The 19,289-nt window shown below is 44.2% G+C and overlaps 2 protein-coding genes across 5 annotated transcripts in view; one reads left to right on the top strand and one right to left on the bottom strand.

Annotated features, from left to right (window-relative positions):
- Nucleotides 1-18,923, top strand: part of ENTPD5 (ectonucleoside triphosphate diphosphohydrolase 5 (inactive)) — a 42,748-nt gene extending 23,825 nt beyond the window's left edge. For all 3 annotated transcript variants that reach the window (XM_077819113.1, XM_077819111.1, XM_077819112.1), the window contains 4 exons: nt 1,586-1,726; nt 2,260-2,316; nt 5,994-6,109; nt 8,582-18,923. In XM_077819113.1, the coding sequence (XP_077675239.1) occupies nt 1,586-1,726; nt 2,260-2,316; nt 5,994-6,109; nt 8,582-8,668 (401 nt within the window). In that variant the 3' untranslated portion in view covers nt 8,669-18,923. The remainder of the gene's footprint in view (nt 1-1,585; nt 1,727-2,259; nt 2,317-5,993; nt 6,110-8,581) is intronic.
- The window catches only part of COQ6 (coenzyme Q6, monooxygenase), a 29,412-nt gene continuing 22,196 nt past the window's right edge, over nt 12,074-19,289 (bottom strand). For both annotated transcript variants that reach the window (XM_077819109.1, XM_077819108.1), the window contains exons 3-12: nt 19,143-19,201; nt 17,877-18,000; nt 17,256-17,386; nt 16,750-16,857; nt 16,586-16,648; nt 16,117-16,224; nt 14,165-14,367; nt 13,246-13,361; nt 12,561-12,727; nt 12,074-12,262 (exon numbers count right to left, since the gene is read on the bottom strand). In XM_077819109.1, the coding sequence (XP_077675235.1) occupies nt 12,233-12,262; nt 12,561-12,727; nt 13,246-13,361; nt 14,165-14,367; nt 16,117-16,224; nt 16,586-16,648; nt 16,750-16,857; nt 17,256-17,386; nt 17,877-18,000; nt 19,143-19,201 (1,109 nt within the window). In that variant the 3' untranslated portion in view covers nt 12,074-12,232. The remainder of the gene's footprint in view (nt 12,263-12,560; nt 12,728-13,245; nt 13,362-14,164; nt 14,368-16,116; nt 16,225-16,585; nt 16,649-16,749; nt 16,858-17,255; nt 17,387-17,876; nt 18,001-19,142; nt 19,202-19,289) is intronic.

The raw sequence follows: 19,289 nt of genomic DNA, 5'->3' as shown, positions 1-19,289 counted from the left end.
GTGCTTCTGAGAGAATGAACAGAACAGGTAATCATCAAGTGATCCATCCATCCCCTGTCATCCACTCTCAGCTTCTGGCAAACAGAGCTAAGATCACTCAGAGCATGGTGTTGCATCCCTTCCCATCCTGGCTAATAGCCATTGATGGGCCTATCCTCCATGAACTTATCTAGTTCTTTTTTTAAACACTGTTATAGTTTTGGCCTTCACAACATCCCCTGGCAAAGAGTTCCACAGGTTGACCGAGCATTGTGTGAAGAAATATTTCCTTTGGTTTGTTTTAAACTTGCTGCCTATTAATTTCATTGGGTGACCCCTAGGTCCTGTGTTATGTGAAGGAATAAATAACACTTTCCTATTCATTGTCTCCACAGAAGTCAAGATTTTGTAGACCTCTATCATATCCCCCTCTTAGTCATCTCTTTTCTAAGATGAACAGTCCCAGTCTTTTTAATCTCTCCTCATATGGAAGCTGTTCCATGCCCCTAATAATTTTTGCTTCCCTTCTCTGTACCTTTTCCAATTCCAGTATATCTTTTTTGAGATGGGGCAACCAGATCTGCATGCAGTATTCAAGATGTGGGCGATCATGGATTTATCATAATGCCTCTACATATTTTCTGTCTTGTTATCTAACCCTTTCCTAATGCCACTACACACTGAGCGGATGTGTTTTTTTTTTTTTTTTGGGGGGGGGGGGAGGGGTAGCTCAGTGGTTTGAGCATTGGCCTGCTAGGGTTGTGAGTTCAATCCTTTAGGGGGCCATTTAGGGATCTGGGGCCAAAAAAATTGTGGATTGGTCCTGCTTTGAGCAGGGGGTTGGACTAGATGACCTCCTGAGGTCCCTTCCAGCCCTGATATTCTATGATAAGTATCCACAATGACTCCACACTCTCTCTCTTGAGTGGTAACATTTAACTTAGACCCTATCATTTTGTATGTATAGTTGGGGATTATGTTTTCCAGTGCATTACTTTGCATTTATCAACATTGAATTTCATCTGCCATATTGTTGTCCAGTCGCCCAGTTTTGTGAGACCCCTTTGTAACTCTTCGCAGTCTGCTTTGGACTTAACTATCTTGAGTAATTTTGAATTGTCTGCAAATTTTGCCACCTCACTGTTTATCCCTTTTCCCAAATCTTTTATGAATATATTGAATAGTATTGGTCGCTGTACAGACCCCTGGGGGACACCACTATTTCTCTCTCTCTTCTGAAAACTGATGATTTATTCCTACTGTTTCCTATCTTTTAACCATTTCCTGATCCATGAGAGGACCTTCCCTCTTATCCCATGACAGCTTACTTTACTTAAGAGCCTTTGGTGAGGGACCTTGTCAAAAGCTTTCTGAAATTCTAAGTATAATGTACTAAAAGTTGCTGAGATATTATGGAAGAGAACTTTCTCTTGGGTTTGTATGTCTAAACTTCTCTCTCTCTCTCTCTCTCTCCCCTTCCCTCTCACCCTTTCTTATTTCTCCCTTGGACTCTGCTTTCTCTTTTGCTTTCCCATCAAATTGTCACTGGTTCCTCTACCTCCTGATCTGACTCTGTGGGTTCATTTTTGTGTGTTTGCCCTGGCAGGGGAAACAGGATTTGAGCCTTGCTATTCAGAAGTGGTGAAGGTCGTACAAGGGAAATTGCACAAGCCAGATGAGATTCGCAGAAGCTCCTTCTATGCCTTCTCCTATTATTACGATCGAGCTGTTGACACTGACCTGATAGGTAAATCAGCTTGTGATAGAGAGCTCTTGTGTGATGATGTGCATGTTCATTATCTAGGAGAGGGAAACTGAGGCATTGAGGTTACCTGGCATGAGGAGTGGGAAGAAGAGGCTGTGGGAAGATGGGCCACCTGTGTGGCTTTGATGGAGGATAGGAAGAAGCACACTCAGGGAATAAACATGGAGTTGAGTCCCCCCAACACAGTTTGTCTTGGAGGACCTTTCCCAAACCTGAAGAGCAGCTCTGTGCGGCTCAAAGGTTCTCTCAGTCTCCAATAGAAGCTGGTCCAATAAAAGATATTGGTTCACCCACCTTGTCTCTCTAATATCCTGAGACTGACACATCTACAACTATGCTGCATGCAGACTCTGTAGATAACGACTTTCACTTTCTTGTGTTCTACCCTCTGCAGCTCTGTGTCTTCTGTACTGCAGAACCTACCCTTTGCCTCAGTTATGCTCCAGAATTTAAGCTTTTGTTTGAGATTTTTTTTTAAGACCTCTGATGGTGCTTTCTCATCTCTTACTTTTCAGATTATGAAAAAGGAGGAGCTCTAGAAGTGAGAGATTTTGAAAGGAAAGCTAAAGAAGGTAAATATTGTGAAACGTGAGAGGTATGGGAAAAGGAGACCATGGCAATATGTGCAATAATTATACACAGTACAGGACATGGGATTGATTTAAAAAATAAATACAGATCAGCTATGCCCAATTGCTCCCTCCATCCATCCCTCGCTGCCCTGTCATGTATCCATTATCAGTTTACTCATTTCTTGTAATAGTTGCAGTAGAAGCAAGTCTTGAAGAGGAATTTGAAGACGGAAAGTATACTGGCCTTACAGTTCAGGGTGTGTGTTGCATTCATAAGGATCATTGTGGCAGGAAGTGGATCTACTGTATTAAAATCAAGAGGGACTTCTGGACTTCATGTCTGAGCTTAGCAGAATGATGACCCTTGTTAGTCCCACATCCCATCGCTTTTGAACTCGTTATTTCTCAAACAACCTGGACTCTCTTTGAATTCTGTTAAAGTTCACCTGGAAGCCACTTCTGCTTTTCACCCTCCTATGCGTGGATCCTCCAGTTTTCACATCCTATTATGAAAAAATATTTGAAGGGCCTGATTCATGTGTTTCCATCTGTTCATGAATCACCATCTTGAGACTTGAACTTGGTGTTTACAAAGCTAATGGCAGTGCAGTTTGAGTTGTCATGTTGTTCATTGCTCTATCCATCATTGAATATGGTGTTCCTGATAGCGACATTAGCCCAAAGAGCGAGATCCAAGACCTGCTGGCTGATCACCCCCATGTATGTTGTTCCATAAGAGTAAGGTGTTTCTGTGCCCACACGCAGAATTTTTAACTAAAATGGGCTCTGATTGCCACTTTAATCCATCTATTAATTATCCATAATCCTCCCCAAATCACATTTGTGCTTCTCTTGCTCACCTCTGTAGTGGGCTGCGACTACATCTCAATTCTCCATAGTGGTGGACCACATAGTCAATTCTTGCTTGAGAGGAGGAAGAACTGTTACTTACCCGGAACAGCATCTCTGTGAGATGATGGCCTGTATGGGATTCACATTTCCCAGTCGTCTTAGTCTTTGCCATAGAATCTTGATTTAGTAGAAGGAATTAAGTGGTAGTAGGGGCCACATATGGCCCCTTTTATATCCTGGGGCTTGTACGTGGTGTTGAGGAGACTATAGCTGCTGGTTAGAAGGTTCCAAACTTGCATGCAGACCCAGAGCATATACATCTATACAGGAACTCCCAGCTTGAAGAACTACAACTGTGTGGTAAGTAGTCTTTCTGTCCACCGTGTGACCTTTTAACCTGAAAATATCCAAGTCCACAATATGGAGGGAGGGATGGCAAGTCTTCAGTTGTGAATATGTCGTTTCTGAGTGGTACAGGTGGAAAACCTTCACAACTTGTATCAAAAACAACCTTAGCATTTATTATGGATTTGTTTTTTTAAAAAAGGAAAGTCATGGGCTGTGACCTTGTGACCAAGTTTCAGTCCAAAGAGAATTTTTATGAATTTTATGGTGATTTATAAACACCCCAAGGTGCTTTTAAGGTGGAAATGAGACGTGTATAAAGAGGCCAGTGTGTAAGGAAGTGAAAGAGATGTGGTGAACTTACTGCATGTAAGATTGTAGGGGCCTAAGTATATTTAATGGAACATATATTGGCCAGCAGTACATAAGCAATATAATTGTTGGCCTAGTTTGTTGTGATCAATAAGACCTTTGAATAACCCTTTTGGGAAGGGGTTTCTTTCTGGCTTACTAAATATCCTGTTGTTCAGTTTTTGGAATGCCCCTGAATGTCCCTGATTTGGGTACAAGTCAAAGAAGATGTCATTGTGACCTGCCAAACGCAATCCGAGTAAACAAGGAAAATCTCTGTCAAATAGTAAGATTAATAGGTTTGTTACTGTTAATATGTAGATAAACATTTTCTATAGTATAGTGTGTAATGCGGAATTTCATATTTGGTCAAATATTTATTATATAGCAAACCACAATGGGTGGGGGGGTTGATAAAAGTAGGGAGTCCCCTTGGGTATAAAGAGTGTATTAAGACTTTGTTTGTGTACATGCAGCCAACGTATTGGCCTGTTACATCCTAGCTGATCACTGGGGTGTGGCATTCTGTACCTAGGCTGAAAAAAGGCTGTTCCTTAGATTTGGACTTGGAGTTAGCAGTGGTTGTCTGCTTGGCTAGGTTCGTATATAACCTGTGCCTGGCTGGTGGTCTGTAATATCCTTACAGCTAAGAGAAGCGACTGCGCCCATTACAGATGCAGTGTAACTGTCTCCCAGCTATTGGACCTGTGAGGAATTAGCCAAAAGGAAAGGGTGGAAGGCTCAATCTCGAGGCCTCCATTTGGGCTAGCACTTAGTAACAACCTAAAATCACAAGGGAAAAATTCAGTTAAGAAATGAGGTGTTAAGAGAGATCATAGAATCATAGAATATCAGGGTTGGAAGGGACCCCTGAAGGTCATCTAGTCCAACCCCCTGCTCGAAGCAGGACCAATTCCCAGTTAAATCATCCCAGCCAGGGCTTTGTCAAGCCTGACCTTAAAAACTTCCAAGGAAGGAGATTCCACCACCTCCCTAGGCAACGCATTCCAGTGTTTCACCACCCTCTTAGTGAAAAAGTTTTTCCTAATATCCAATCTAAACCTCCCCCACTGCAACTTGAGGCCATTACTCCTCGTTCTGTCATCTGCTACCATTGAGAACAGTCTAGAGCCATCCTCTTTGGAACCCCCTTTCAGGTAGTTGAAAGCAGCTATCAAATCCCCCCTCATTCTTCTCTTCTGCAGGCTAAACAATCCCAGCTCCCTCAGCCTCTCCTCATAAGTCATGTGTTCTAGACCCCTAATCATTTTTGTTGCCCTTCGCTGGACTCTCTCCAATTTATCCACATCCTTCTTGTATTGTGGGGCCCAAAACTGGACACAGTACTCCAGATGAGGCCTCACCAATGTCGAATAGAGGGGGACGATCACGTCCCTCGATCTGCTCGCTATGCCCCTACTTATACATCCCAAAATGCCATTGGCCTTCTTGGCAACAAGGGCACACTGCTGACTCATATCCAGCTTCTCGTCCACTGTCACCCCTAGGTCCTTTTCCGCAGAACTGCTGCCTAGCCATTCGGTCCCTAGTCTGTAGCGGTGCATTGGATTCTTCCATCCTAAGTGCAGGACCCTGCACTTATCCTTATTGAACCTCATCAGATTTCTTTTGGCCCAATCCTCCAATTTGTCTAGGTCCTTCTGTATCCTATCCCTCCCCTCCAGCGTATCTACCACTCCTCCCAGTTTAGTATCGTATATGGTGGAATCTAAGTCATTGGGGGGGGGATTCCAGGTGAGAGGACTAGACAAGGAATGATCTGGGTTGGTGTGTCCTTTGATGAAAGAGTAGGTAACCTAAGAGCTCACTTCTAGCTTTAATGTTCATCAAAAGCTGACTCAGCTTTCACTAGAGCTGTGTGAATGCTCTTGCTGAGTTAAGAGGTGTTCATAACGGTGTCCAAAGAAAACAAGAGAAGTACCTTGAACATAAAATACTAATGTGCTAATCCCTGGCACAGCTGGGCAGACTCAGATTCCCTGTACATGGAAGCGAAGGGTTTGTGCTCAGCACCTGTGCCATGGGCTCTGATTAGATGTGCTGTTTAGTCAAGTGTTCTACTAATGAATACCCTTCTGAGTCCTCTTTCTCTCTCTCTTCCCCCCCAGTGTGTGATAACTTGGACAGGTACACCTCCGCCAGCCCTTTCCTGTGTATGGATCTCAGTTACATCACTGCATTACTAAAAGAAGGCTTTGGATTTGGGGATAACACACTCTTACAGGTGAGAGAAGCATTGCAAGGACCTAGCAGGAGCTTTCCTGTATCTTGAGAGAAGATGATGCATTAACACTCTGGCTCATGGAATCTCACCTCTTCCCTCTACATACACAGTGGTGGGATGAGACAGGCTGCATTTCACAGAATCACTGCTTTGGCAAGGGATTGAATATAGCCACTGGCCTGTTGGTTATGGTGACCTAGAATTAAGTAACAGAAACTTCCAGACATTTTGTCGTTTCCTGGTGATCTTCTCAACTCAAATTTTACCCAAAATTTAGATTTTGTTTAATAATACAAGAAGTTTTCAAAACCTAACAGAACTAATTTCCTGATTTTAAAAAAATGTATTCAGTATAAATAGTTATGAACAAAAGCTTTCCTCTGCAGTATGTGCAACCCCAACATGGAAGCTCTGAGGACTCGACAGTATCAGTGGTGAAAATAAAATTAGACTTGAGAAATTCTCCTACTTTGACTTAACTTGGGTGCTGCTAGTCACAGAGGGAAGGGAATGTATTTGATGTGCACATGAGCCAAAGGCTCTTGGCTTTTACTCTGCTCTGGACCCTTAAGTTCCTGTGGCTGTGCCTGCTTTGTACATGTCCTTTGTCATTTGCACTGAGGCACTTGCTGGCAGCTGCTCTTCCCTTGTAAGTAGCACAATACACCTTGCAGTTTCCCAGCACTCTACAAACTCCCAGAACAAATGCCCATTGGCAGAGCCCCTCCCGACCTTCCTTCCACTACCTAAACTGGACACGCAGGCCCAGCTGACTTTCTTCTTTTTGAACAGCTACTTCCCTCTCTCCTTCTGGCCACATGCATTCAAGCTCTTCCCAATTTCCTACCTTCCAGTTCTCAGCCACACGCTGGATGCTATTATCTGACATTTGTATATAGGGCTGTAGGTGTGGGTGGCACTGTGCAAAGAATAATTGCTGCCCCCCAAAACTTTCCAGTACAGATGATATGACAGGTCTTGCTGGAGAGAGAGAGATGACAATAAGTGAGTTAAGAACAAAATTTACCTCTAATAAGGGGATAAGGTTGCTTGTTTCATAGTGGACACGTTTTTATTAGGTTGGTATAGGAGGGAGGGTTCAGGTGGAAGAAATGTTAGAAAGTGGCTGCAGAGGGATGTGAAAGAGGAGGAGGAGAGGATGCATGGGGAACAGGATCAAGGAGGCTGTTCCAAGAAGAGGGAGCAGCATGGGAGAAGGCACAGAGGTATTTGTGGGGAAACGATTCAGAGGGTACGAAGGGAAGTAGATGTGCACACTGAGTGGATGTGGAGAGCAACAGGAGAGGAGATAGAAGCAGAGTCTTCACTGAAACAAGATTGGATTTGATATGGAAGGAAATTAAAGCCTCAGGTGAGATAATCTTGGACATGGACAGCAGCAGCAGAAGAGGAAGAGAAATTTGGCAGCAGAAGGTTTATATTCTCACCAGCTGCTAACTCCCACCCAATCTCTTCCCCACCATCTTCCCTCCCCCATGAAGCACTTGCTTCCTCCATCCATCCAGGACATCTGATCCCAGCCCTCCTCATGTTGTGCAGTTTCCATGTGTAGAACCTCTTGAACCTAAGCACTATGAAGGTTAATCCAGCTCCTTCAGAAAGGTCAGCTCAGGGGCATTATTATTCTTACCAATCATGAAACAGGAATTAAGAAAACAAGAACTCGTGTGTTTATCCCATTTTTTCTCTGTGGCCCAAGTTCTGTCTGGCTGTGGAAGGAGGTTCTGTGGGCTTTATTCTTCTTCACAGTGCCAATCTCTGCTTAGCACTTCCTCCTCAAGTAACTGGCCAGATCCCAGGTGGAGAACACTTAACAATTTATTGCTATGGGAGGATTTTAGGCAGGTCTGTGGGGAGGCAGTCTGGGGTTGGGGAGGATTTCCTACAGTGGAGAGCAGGCTGAGACTGTTCACTTTGCTTCCCAGTATATTCACCCTTTTCCCCCACATCACTTGTTTCTTAAATTCTTGTCTTCAGTATGATTGTGAGGCCAGGGACCAGTGGAGGCTAGCAAGAAGGCAGCAGGACAGTGAGGAGTAGTATTGGAAAGTGCAGAGGGAGACAAAGTTAAAGAACTGAAAATATACTGGTCCAGATTGTACAGTGGGCTACAGATGAGTAAAACACCTAAAGGAAAGCAGGAATCTATGCTGACCAAGCAGTCCCCCACCCCCTAGTTGTTGCAACTGACCTCAAAGGAGAGAGACAGTTAGTATTTGTTCTTTTAAAGTCCATCTGATTCTATAACAGATGTTCCTGGACACTAGCAGTTCAGGTTGCTGCTTCCAGGCAATATCCATTGTGTTTTCCTTTGCAGAGTAGCGAGTGAAGCTCTTTGAGGTTGTTGCCATTCTGTGCATCTACCCATCAGCTTGCTCTTGGTCTATGGTGGCAGCTGTATAAGTCTGGGAGAAATGCTGCAAATGACTGATTTCTTTTGTTTCTTCATAGTTAACAAAGAAAGTGAACAACATAGAGACAAGCTGGGCCTTGGGTGCCACCTTTCACCTGCTGCAGTCTCTGGGGCTCTCCTACTGAGCCAGCACCCCCTACAGAACATTGGCCTTTCCAGAAGGAAGAGAGGGCAAGTTCAAATTTCCAACTGCATAGCTCAGCAGGAGTCAGTCCTACGGCAAAACATGGGTTGAAGCTATGGAATCAATTCCCCAAGGACTAAGCAGTTCCCAACTGCAACGAGAGCAGCCATAGTATGGTTTCTAAATAACTTCATTGCCGTAATTGATACAAAATCTTCCTGAAAGCCAAAGAGCCTAAATTCCAACTAGGCAGCCTTGAAGCAGATTGTGCTTATAAGCAGCCCAGACACAGCTTCAGTGAATGGATTCATAGATGCCCCATTGTACCAGCAGTTCAGAGTGCTTGTCATGCCCTGGCAAACCACAAACCTTTGGCTGATGATGCTTGATCATTTTTACATGTAGAACTGAAGTTTGGCCCAGAGAATTTTTAAAAAATATAAATTTTCAAACATAACACATGCATTCAATGCAGAGTAAAATCCCCAATGTGTTAGCCCTTAAACTGCTTAATACTGAGGGCTTTTAACCTTTCAGGATTGGCTAGTTCCAAGGCCAGTGCTTCTTGGGCAGGTATGAAGCAGAAAGCAAGAGGTGGCTAGGTTGGCTCTCTTGGTCTAGAAGCCTGTGCCTCTCCCTCCCTGTTCTCCCCTCTGACCAGTCTTGAGTAAGATAGAACTGGCATGGAACCAAAAATCAGCTCTCTCTTCAGAGGATGCTGGTTAAGGAGCTATGGTGAGACAAGAAGAGATGGTTTTTCACTTACTTGAGGTGAAAGGGAGAGGAAAATGGGAGTAGAGGTAACTTGGTTCCCGTTCAAATTAGAATCAGACAGATCATTTCCCTCCTTCGGGTTTGTGTTTTAACCCACTGAACTTTAAGTCAATAAGAGCAGGAACTATAATAATAATTTTGCAGGGTTGGGCTGATAACATAAACCTAAGCTACTTGGGGGGGAGAAGGGGGAGAGAATGTGGCTGGCCCTTACAACCATACTCTTAGTACAAGACTCATGGCAAGTCCCTGCACTGGAGTAGAGAAATGTGTGTTTAATATTTTATACAGTTGGTCTGTAGAAACCAAGCACTCAAGGAAGGGGTTGTAGCTTTGCAGTATTTCCTCCCATCCCCTCCCCCAACCCAGGCACTCTGGCATGACAATACTCAGTTGTTTAATAGTGTTTCAAAAGTGGCAATTGTAATCTCTCCTACCCCAAATGCCTCTGTGGAAACAAAAGAGAGGTTTACATTTGGAAGCAAAAAGGGCTCTCACGAGATGGCCCATCACCCATCCCTGCAGAGGCTCAGTGCCAGCTTGCTTCTTCAGCACAGCCTGGCAGTGGCAGTCTTTTCCCTCTCATGCTAAACTGCCTGCCCCGTCTCTTCCACCTGAGGTGAGGCAAAGCTCCCATAATGACCTGAGAAATTCCCCTGCAACCTCCTAGTAAAACAGGCCAGTCCCTCTAGTGTAAAATACCTCAGAACTGGCCTGTGGTATACAGGGAATGTAAGAAACCTTTACCACATCCTCATGCGGAAATGACTGTTCTGTATGATTTGCCAGAGGTAATAGCAGTACAGTCCATGCACACATTACTAGGAGAGTGCATGCATCTACTACTACCTATAAATCTTGCTTTCAGCAAACTTTTTTTCCTGTGTTGGAATTTTCACTGACTACAAGATTGGATGAAGTGATCAATAGCCTGGCTACATGACATCCAAGAACTAGCAGTTTTAGTCACCCACTAATCTGAGCCCTTGCTGTGCCACGTAGCCTGCTGCTGGTTTTAGACCTGACCTTAGGAGCAGGAATGAGGCCAGCTGCATCTAGAGCTGGAAGGCAACGGGAGAGAGTGAGACAAGGGCAACAGAAGACCTACCATCATCTCCATATGTTCAAGCCCTTGGGAGAACTTAGGGAAAGGACTGATTGTGTTTGGGGAGTGGGGTAGACTAGAGAACAGCACGAGTACAGTTCAGAGTAAGTTTTCTTTCTGTGTTCTTAGTATCAAGCTCAGGCACTACAGACTCCGTTGGGAGAATTTGCTTTCTCTGTACCAAAGTTGCATTAAGTCTGGAATGCTCAGGGCCTTGATCTTTCAGTTGTACAATTTGTTAACTGAAGCATTACTGCTGCTGCTAATCAAGGGCCCAATTGTGCAGTCCTTGCACAAAACGCTGCAGGATAGAATCCTAAATTTTCATCTGAATTATCCCAGAGGTGAGTTGGACTTCACCTGCTTCAAGTCCCCATACCTACCCTAGTGCAATGAGACTTACTAATGAGCACAAAGTAGCCTTGTAAGAGAAGGGTCCTGATCTGCATCATTGCTGGAGAGGAGAAAGTGCCTGGATAAAGGACATTGACTCTAACAGAAGTGACTGTAGAGCTTAGGGCTATGTCTATACTAAGAGCTAGGGGTGTGATTCCCCTGCTCGTGTAGACATACTTGTTGAGCTAGCAAGGTGTATCAGTAGCAGTGTAGCTGTGGTAGCGGCAGGGGAGTCATGGCTGAGACAGACCTAGTAAAGACCCGCCTAAAACCCATGAGTATGTTCTTGGCATGGCTCAGCTGGGCCTCCGTTGTTGCTACCTATGTTGTCGCTGCCACATTGCTATTTATACTCCCACTAGCTCAATGACAGCTAGTGTGAGTATGCATATGTGAGCAGGAGAGTCACACCCCTCACTCGCAGTGCAGGCATCGCCTGAGAGTTTGCTTTCAGTCACAAACTCACATTTAAGTCCCCTTTGTAATGTTAATTCCTGATATTAGTTAAATGTACATGATAGCACTGCTATAAAATATAAATCCAGTGCTCATGTTACTTACTGCTGTAATCCAATTAATTGTCTAATGCAGGAGCCTGGTGTTTGGAACATTAAGACAAGGCCACTCAAATGCCTATTTTAGTAATTAAAAAGCTATTTTTAACAAAATGTTCTTGGATTCAAACCCTGGTGATGAAGTTTTCCTCCTTTCCTTTACACTGTTACTCCTCAGTACCAAAGAAACAGGATGGCACGCACAGCCCTCCATTAGACACCCCTCGGCCCTCCCAAGAGGGGGTTGCCTGTGGAAGAGGAAGCAAGCTTGGGCTTACAGAGTCAGTCTTACCCTGAATTGGCTTCCCTACTGCAAACCACGCTCACCTCTGGCACCAGATCTTGCTCCAGCAGCTAGAGGCTGACAACCCAGAGGGAGAGGATCACATCAGCACCACAGTGCAACAAGGTATAGGGGAAACAGTACATTTACTGCCTCTTCAGCCTTAGGCTAAAAGGGCCGCTGCTATATGAAAGCACATAGCAAAGATGATTCAGTGGCTGAAACTACTGGTGCCACAGGACAGGAATTGGTCCTTGGAGAGCAGAACAAACAACTTCAGCAAAGATGAGCATATGTTGTAAGAAAAAAAATTTCATTCCTGTTTGTGTTATTCTTCAAAGACACTATTTAAATACATGTTTCCAAACCAGACATGATACAGTCCTCAGAGGGTTAAAGATCTCAGGTTCCCAGCAGTCACCAGTGAACTGTAGCTCTAGCTAGATGGAGAAACTACTTACTGGCAAAGGACATAATCTGCTCCTAGAGAGGGAAAGGGAAAAAAAAAACATGTCACTCGTGAACCAGTCAAAGACAAATATTTAGAAACAAAGCAGAGAACGCTGCTGCATCCTCCTTCACTCTACCCCATGGATATCATCTCTCATTTAAGGAAAGGAAGTAAAAAAAAAAAAATCAATCACTCAAGCCAAATACATCTTTGGTTTGCCTCATTCACATGCCATTTGAACACAGCATGTCATTCCTGCTGAATCTGCTAGTGACTCGGCTCATTGTATCACCACAAGTTAATTTGTAGCGTCCTAACAGTGCCTCTTACTTTGACTGGAGACAAGGCATTTGTTGTTTGTAATCCCCATGTCCTCAGCAGCACAAAGGGAGCGACACTTGTGGAGTAGAGTCTCTTTAACAAGTCGATAGCAGCCATTAAAGAGAGGTTATACCTCTGACGGTCTGTCTCAAACTGTAAGAGGTGCTTTATGGAGCCTGGAAAAGGAAGGGGAGAATTAAATCGCAATCCTAACTGCTCATGCCACTGACATAATGACCTCCACAGGGACCCAAAACACACCAACACACCCCAATGATCTCTGCACCCTCTAGATTCATCTTAAAAAGGTGCTGTTCTGTCAGCAAATAGCAAGATCCAAGAGTTTCTTCTTGTTCCCTTCAGCAGCCCTTATTCCCACATCTCCTTACACCAGTGGCCAGCAGAACGGAACATTCTGTAAACTAGGCAACACAGGATGGGTTTTGGGAAGGGAAATGCACCCAGGAGCATCACTCTGTCTGGTCCACAGATTAAGTTTGAACACCCCAGCTTCTCCCAGTTTATGAATATGCGGATTCATGTTATGAGACACCAGTGTGCCCAGAGGTAGACAGGAAACAAACTGGGTCAATCCTTGCCCTGAAGAGCTCACTCTCTAAAATAAAGTTCAGATATGCTGGGAGACTTGGAGAAGGGGATATTCAAATTATTGCCATAGATTATGTATCCTTACCCAGATCCTTCCCATTGAAGGCTGCTGTGCTGAGGTGATGTGTCAAGCATGCAATATCTCCAAAGCCCATATTTACACCTTGTCCTGCTAGTGGATGGACTCTGTGTGCTGCATCCCTAAGGGCAGAGCAGAGAGCATCTCAGATCCTAACTGGAGGAGAGCAGAGACAGTCCATGTTTTCCTTACCCACTAAGTACCTTCCCCCTCAGTGTAGAGCAGAGATTCTCAACCTTTTTCTTTCTGAGGCCCCCCCCAACATGCTATAAAAATTTCATGGCCTACCTGTGCTACAACTGCTGTTTTTCAGTAGATTAAAAGCCAAGGCTGGCATCAGGGGGTAGCAAGCAGGGCGATTGCCCAGGGCCCCACACCGCAAGGGGCACTGGAAAGCTAAGTTGTTCAGGCTTCAGCGCCGGGCAGTGGGGCTCGGGATTGAGCTTTCTGCCCTGGGCTCCAGTGAGTCTAGTGCTGGCCCTGCTCTCTGGTTTTTTCTGACGAACCCCCTGAAACCTGCTCGCAGCTCCCTGGGGGCCCAGGACCTCTGGTTGAGAACTGCTGGTATAGCACACGCTTCATCTCCTCTGTCTAATAAGCCCCTCCTTATAGCCCTCTATATATACACACACCTCATCTAACAAGTATCTGACACCTAATACCGCTCCACATACTCTGCCTGCCTTTTTCCTTGAAGAACCTCTCCACTCCATGGCTCGAGATGTAATCCACTTTCTCCACCTGTTAACTGGGAGAGGAACATGTCTGGCACCACAACTATCATCCTCCCTGAATAATTCACACCCTGCTGTGCCAGAGATGCTTCGCTTCATTCCCCAAACGCACCTTTTATGGAACCAGAAATGGCCTGCTTTCCCATAAAAAAAACAAACCATGACACCTGCAGCCCCAATGAGCAATTTACCCAATAAGCGCCATCCGGTGCCGGACATATTCTGTGGCATGCCCCATTCCAAGAGGAAACACAGCTCGGCTCTTTGGCTCCACTTTGGCAATGCTTGGGGGCAGCTGGCGGGCTGCAGTGCCTGATGGCATCAGGAGAGAAATAGCAGATCGGAACACGGATCCAGCAGTATCAATAAAGTCCGAGTGGTGTAGGTTGCTCCACTGAATAACAATAAAGACGGATTTATATGTTGCCCCAAATCCCAAGGCTTCTGGGTGTCCCAACAAAATTACAAAACACTTTGTTTTGTGTAGTGTCCACAGCATACTAGGCACTGAACAAGCACAAGGGATGACATGATTCCCTACCCCAAAGGGCACATTCTGCCTTTACTAACACCAAAAAGCAACATGGCCTAATAAATACCAGACTGATGCATAAATGAACAAAAGCCTCCAAATACACAGTTCTAACCATTCAGCAAACAAGATCATCCTCATTACAGCCTAGAAGACCATCTTAGACCAAGAAGAGCCTGCCCCTCCTATCATTTTGAAAAGTAATTCACTCTCCATTACTATCTCCACTGCTAATCTAACTTCAGACACCAAGGGTGACCCTCTCTCTGAGAGGTGTTTTAATAGAGCTCCCATGTGAAGATGTCCCATCTCAGGTTTTTTTTAAAATGTTTTAGTGAGACTTTGATTGACTTAAAGTGTTAAGAATGTCAGCCTGTAACTGCACTAATGAAAAGGTGAATAGAAATCTAGTAAAAGTAAAATCGTAATAGGCTTTCAAGGCTCGTGCATTTAGATCAGACACTTTATCTACTAGTTATACAGCCTGGTTAGTATCCATACAAGTTCACAAGTATTGATTATAGCAGGCAAAAGAGAGAGCCTATACTTTTCTATTTGAGCAAGATATGTACTAATAATCAACAAATAAAAAAAGATTCAAAGTCAAAAGCTACCTTAATGCAAATTAACCTGTTCTGAATGACAGAAGAGTCACAAGTCAGAGCATACAATGAATGCACACAAGACTAAAATGAAGAATTCTTTATTAAAGAGCAAGTTAGACTTTGTGGAAAATAAACTGAAGTAGTAAGCTTGTGGGCGTCCCAGGAATTCCTGCCCTGACTAAGAGTTGTCGGAGCCTTGGGACTGCATGAGTTAGGATAGTCAAAGGGAGTGCCATCTCAAAGCACAACTGCATTGTAAAAATGCACTCACAGGTTTTGCATACAAATTGTTATTTTTATATAAATATATGTGGAAAAAATGGTGGGGAAGGAAGTGTGTCTAGAATTACAGGGTGAGATTCTGTAGGAGACTGAAGAGGAGCTGCTGTCCACGACAAAAGGACCATATATATCTTTCTCTTCAGAGCTTCCAATTCAAGAACTAACCAGGCTCAACCTGTTCAGCTTTTAAAATGAGGACCAGATCAGGCCTACCCATGTAATGTTTTTCAGCACACACTAGCATGCTTTTCTTCCAAGTCAACTTACTGCAACTTCCATAATACATTAATTATGTTAGGTCCATACATGTCAGAACAACAGTGGTCAATTCCAGATTTGTCACAGGAAGACGCAAGTCTTCCATAATGCACTTACCTGCAGTGGTATCCCATCAGAGGGACATTTCTTCCCACCCTAAAATCCTGGTAATTACACCGAAGGAGAAGGATTGACGGTCCTTATTTTACTCTAGCTACGGTCACTGCCGAAGCTATTCTTATTTAGACAGGCATCTAATGTTTTTTGAACCTTATTAATATGTTCCATTAATAAATATTACCCTTTACTCATTTTAAAGTTGCCATCTTAATTTCACTGAGTACTTTTTGTATAATAGGATGGAATAAACAGGGACCAAAATGGCCACCTTTCTTTAATTTACAGAAATCTATTTTATCACAGCAAGAAAGTCAGCTCTGCATCCTCATGAAACGATGATACTCACAAAGGCAGAGTTGATGGTGTCCACAAAGCTTTCCTCATCCATACTAAGAAGCTGTGATGCATGTTCATGAGATGTGGACCAAACCAAAGAGCTGGCAGTGTCAGAGAGCTGATCCAAAAGAACCATAAGAGTCAGTATCAAGAGACAGAAAAATAATCTGTGCAAGGCTCCCCAACATTCCAATCCAGGGAAGGGCCCAGGCCCCACCCACATGCTAATTCGGACCTGGGCCTTCACTCCACCAATCCCAGAACCAATATGTGCAAGGGGCTCCAAACCCATAAAAATAAATAAGAATTAGAGGGGGGGAAAACTACAGACAGAGAGATCAAGAGTCATAGAAAGAAGGAAAAGTCTAGAGGCAAGACAGAGGCAATGTAACTAGGCACGGAAAGGTAAAAGAAAGGTGATTAGAAATAAACGGACCAAAAAGTTAAAGATGGGCGAGTCAAAAGTCACTGTCTCTTACCGGGAGAAGAGCAATTGGCCCTGAAGGGAGGAATCTCTGCCATGCGACATTGTTGTCTGTGGCCTATAACATGAAGAAACATGAGGACTGATGAGAACTGCTGATCTTGCATCACCTACTTAACCTGCACAGACGCTGCAGCTCAGGAACTTGCAGGATCTCACCTCAGACAAGAGCAGAGTAGCAACCACAGCTGACTGATCATATTGATAGTGGATGTTCTGAATTCCAGCTGCTTTCCGAACCATGGAGTTCTGACCATCTGCACCAATCTGTAAGGGGATGAGAAACAAGGAAACCTCATCAACGGCTTTAGAAAAAAAAAATCAGCATTCCAGCCCTTGTTATCTGCAGTGAGTAGCTAACTCAACAAAGTAGCAAAGGCCTCCCATTTGCACTTGGATATGTGGTTTCTTTTAAATAAATGAGAATACTGCAACAAAGAGGCAGCCTCTTCAGCCCTACTCTAATTTAGCACAGTCCTCTTCAGCTAGCCACAAAGAAGGCTACTGACATTACCCCTTAGTATCTCTGACACAGTCAGCAGTTCCCCTCACTCAAACCCTCCCCACTGATGGAGCAGCACCACACACAAAATCAGAACTAAATCCAGTGGAAAGAACTTGGCAAGAGACGGTGTCTGATACAAAGAAAATGGAAGTTTAGTTACCAGCAGTTTGGTCTCTAGTCTGCGTCCATCAGCTAAGTCAATTTTGACCCAAGGGCTTGTGTCAGAGAGATGACAGGAAAGGGGCCAGGTATACCCAACTGCTCTGCTCCTGTAGAGAACCTCCACCTGATCTGATGGAACACAACATAGCAGGGTCACAGCATGATACAGACATGAGAAAAGGAAAGTTACAAAAGAGAGCAAAAGGCAAGACACAGCTAAGCAACACAATGACTCTCAGAGCTGACCCCACTGACACCTACCCTTAGGGCACAATGAAGCAATCTAGGCACTTGTATTGCCCCCATCACTGCAGAGTCTGATAATCTCCCAAATAGCTGAGTTGAAAGTTAAAGACGCTTCACAACAAAACATAAGATACCACAGTGAGTGCATGCGTGAAGTCTAGAAAAGGACACAAGATAGAAGGCTTAGATAAAGTTCCACCAAGAACAAGTACCTCTTCCTAACCCAGAGGGACTGACTTCTCCATAAACCTCCGAGTTATCTGCTGAATGGATTTCCTCCCTCTCTCTTCCCCTGTTCCAGAGCTCCCTGCTGAATGCAACTCACTGAGAGCTCCCACACTGTGAATAAAAAATGAAAGCAATTATCGCCTACCTGACACTGCATCTAACTGTTTGGTTAGAGCAGACATAATGACATTGTTCTCCACTACATAACCCATGTCTTCTAAGTTGTTTTTATCAAAGATTATCATGGCTTCTGAACAGGCATCCCATACCTATTAGGGGAAAGAGAGAGACAGAAAATATTATCACACAGCATAGACTCAGCATGCATTGTGCAGCTCCATCAGGAACTGCCCACAACTCTCCTTTAACAGGGAAAGGTGATAGGCAATCTCTAGAGCTTCCACCAGGAATCATCCCTCCAGCTGCTAATATCAGGAGTTTGAGGGAGGACACAGAAAGGTGAGAAAGTCTCCTAGGACAGTGATTCTCAAACTTTTATACTGGAGACCCCTTTCACATAGCAAGCTTCCAAGTGCAACCCCCCTTATAAATTAAAAACACTTTTTTAACACCATAATAAATGCTGTAGGAAAAGCAGGGTTTGGGGTGGAGGCTGGCAGCTCACGACCCCCCATGTAATAACCTTGGGACCCCCTGAGGGTCCCAACCCCCAGTTTGAGAACCCCTGTCCTAGGAAGACTCCCACTCCCTATTCAAGCCCAAATTAATGGTGTTAAGTTTGCAATTGAATTGTAGCTCTGCAGTTTCTCTTTGAAGTCTGTGTTTGAAGTTTTTGTTGAAGGATGTCTAATGTTAAATCTGTTATTGAATGTCCAGGGAGACTGAAGTGTTCTCCTACTGGCTTTTGTATGTTACCATTCCTGATGTCTGATATCAGGCATTAATTTGGGCTTGAATAAGGACTGGGAGCAACTGGCTCATTACAAAGCAATTTTCCCTCTCTTGGTATTGACACCTCCTCCTCAATTATTGGGAGTGGACCACATCCACCCTGACTGAATTGGCCTGGTCAGCACTGGTTCTCCACTTGTAAGGTAACTCCCTTCTCTTCATGTGCCACTATATTTATGCCTGTATCTGTAATTTTCACTCCATGCATCTGAAGAAGTGGTTTGTTTTTTTTTACCCACAAAAGCTTATGTCCAAATAAATCTGTTAGTCTTTAAGATGCCACCAGACTCCTTGTTGTTTTTGTGAATACAGACTAACATGGCTACCCCTCTGATTCTAGGAAGACTGACACACCAAGAATACAACAAGCTCAGTCAGTGTATCCTGTTCCTCTCCAAAGAGGAAACAAATCTTGGGCCATTAGAGGTAAATATTTCTGAGAATTCTAGTTACATTAGCAGAAACAGACAGACTGCATTCATGGCAGTGAGTCAGGCACCTGCATCCGCTGGAAGGGTTTGAATCGCAGGCTGCAAACATGATCCCAGGCACCAAAACCTAAAAGAGAGAGAAGGACCCACAACATGAAGAGAAACCAGTCACAATGAGACCAAACAGACTCAGATTCACTTTCCTCTCTCCCTCC

This window comes from Eretmochelys imbricata, chromosome 6 (assembly GCF_965152235.1).
Source record: "Eretmochelys imbricata isolate rEreImb1 chromosome 6, rEreImb1.hap1, whole genome shotgun sequence".
In the NCBI taxonomy this organism is placed as follows: domain Eukaryota; kingdom Metazoa; phylum Chordata; order Testudines; family Cheloniidae; genus Eretmochelys; species Eretmochelys imbricata.
Note: the sequence above shows the minus strand (reverse complement) of the source record. Positions and strands in the feature narration are given on the sequence as shown.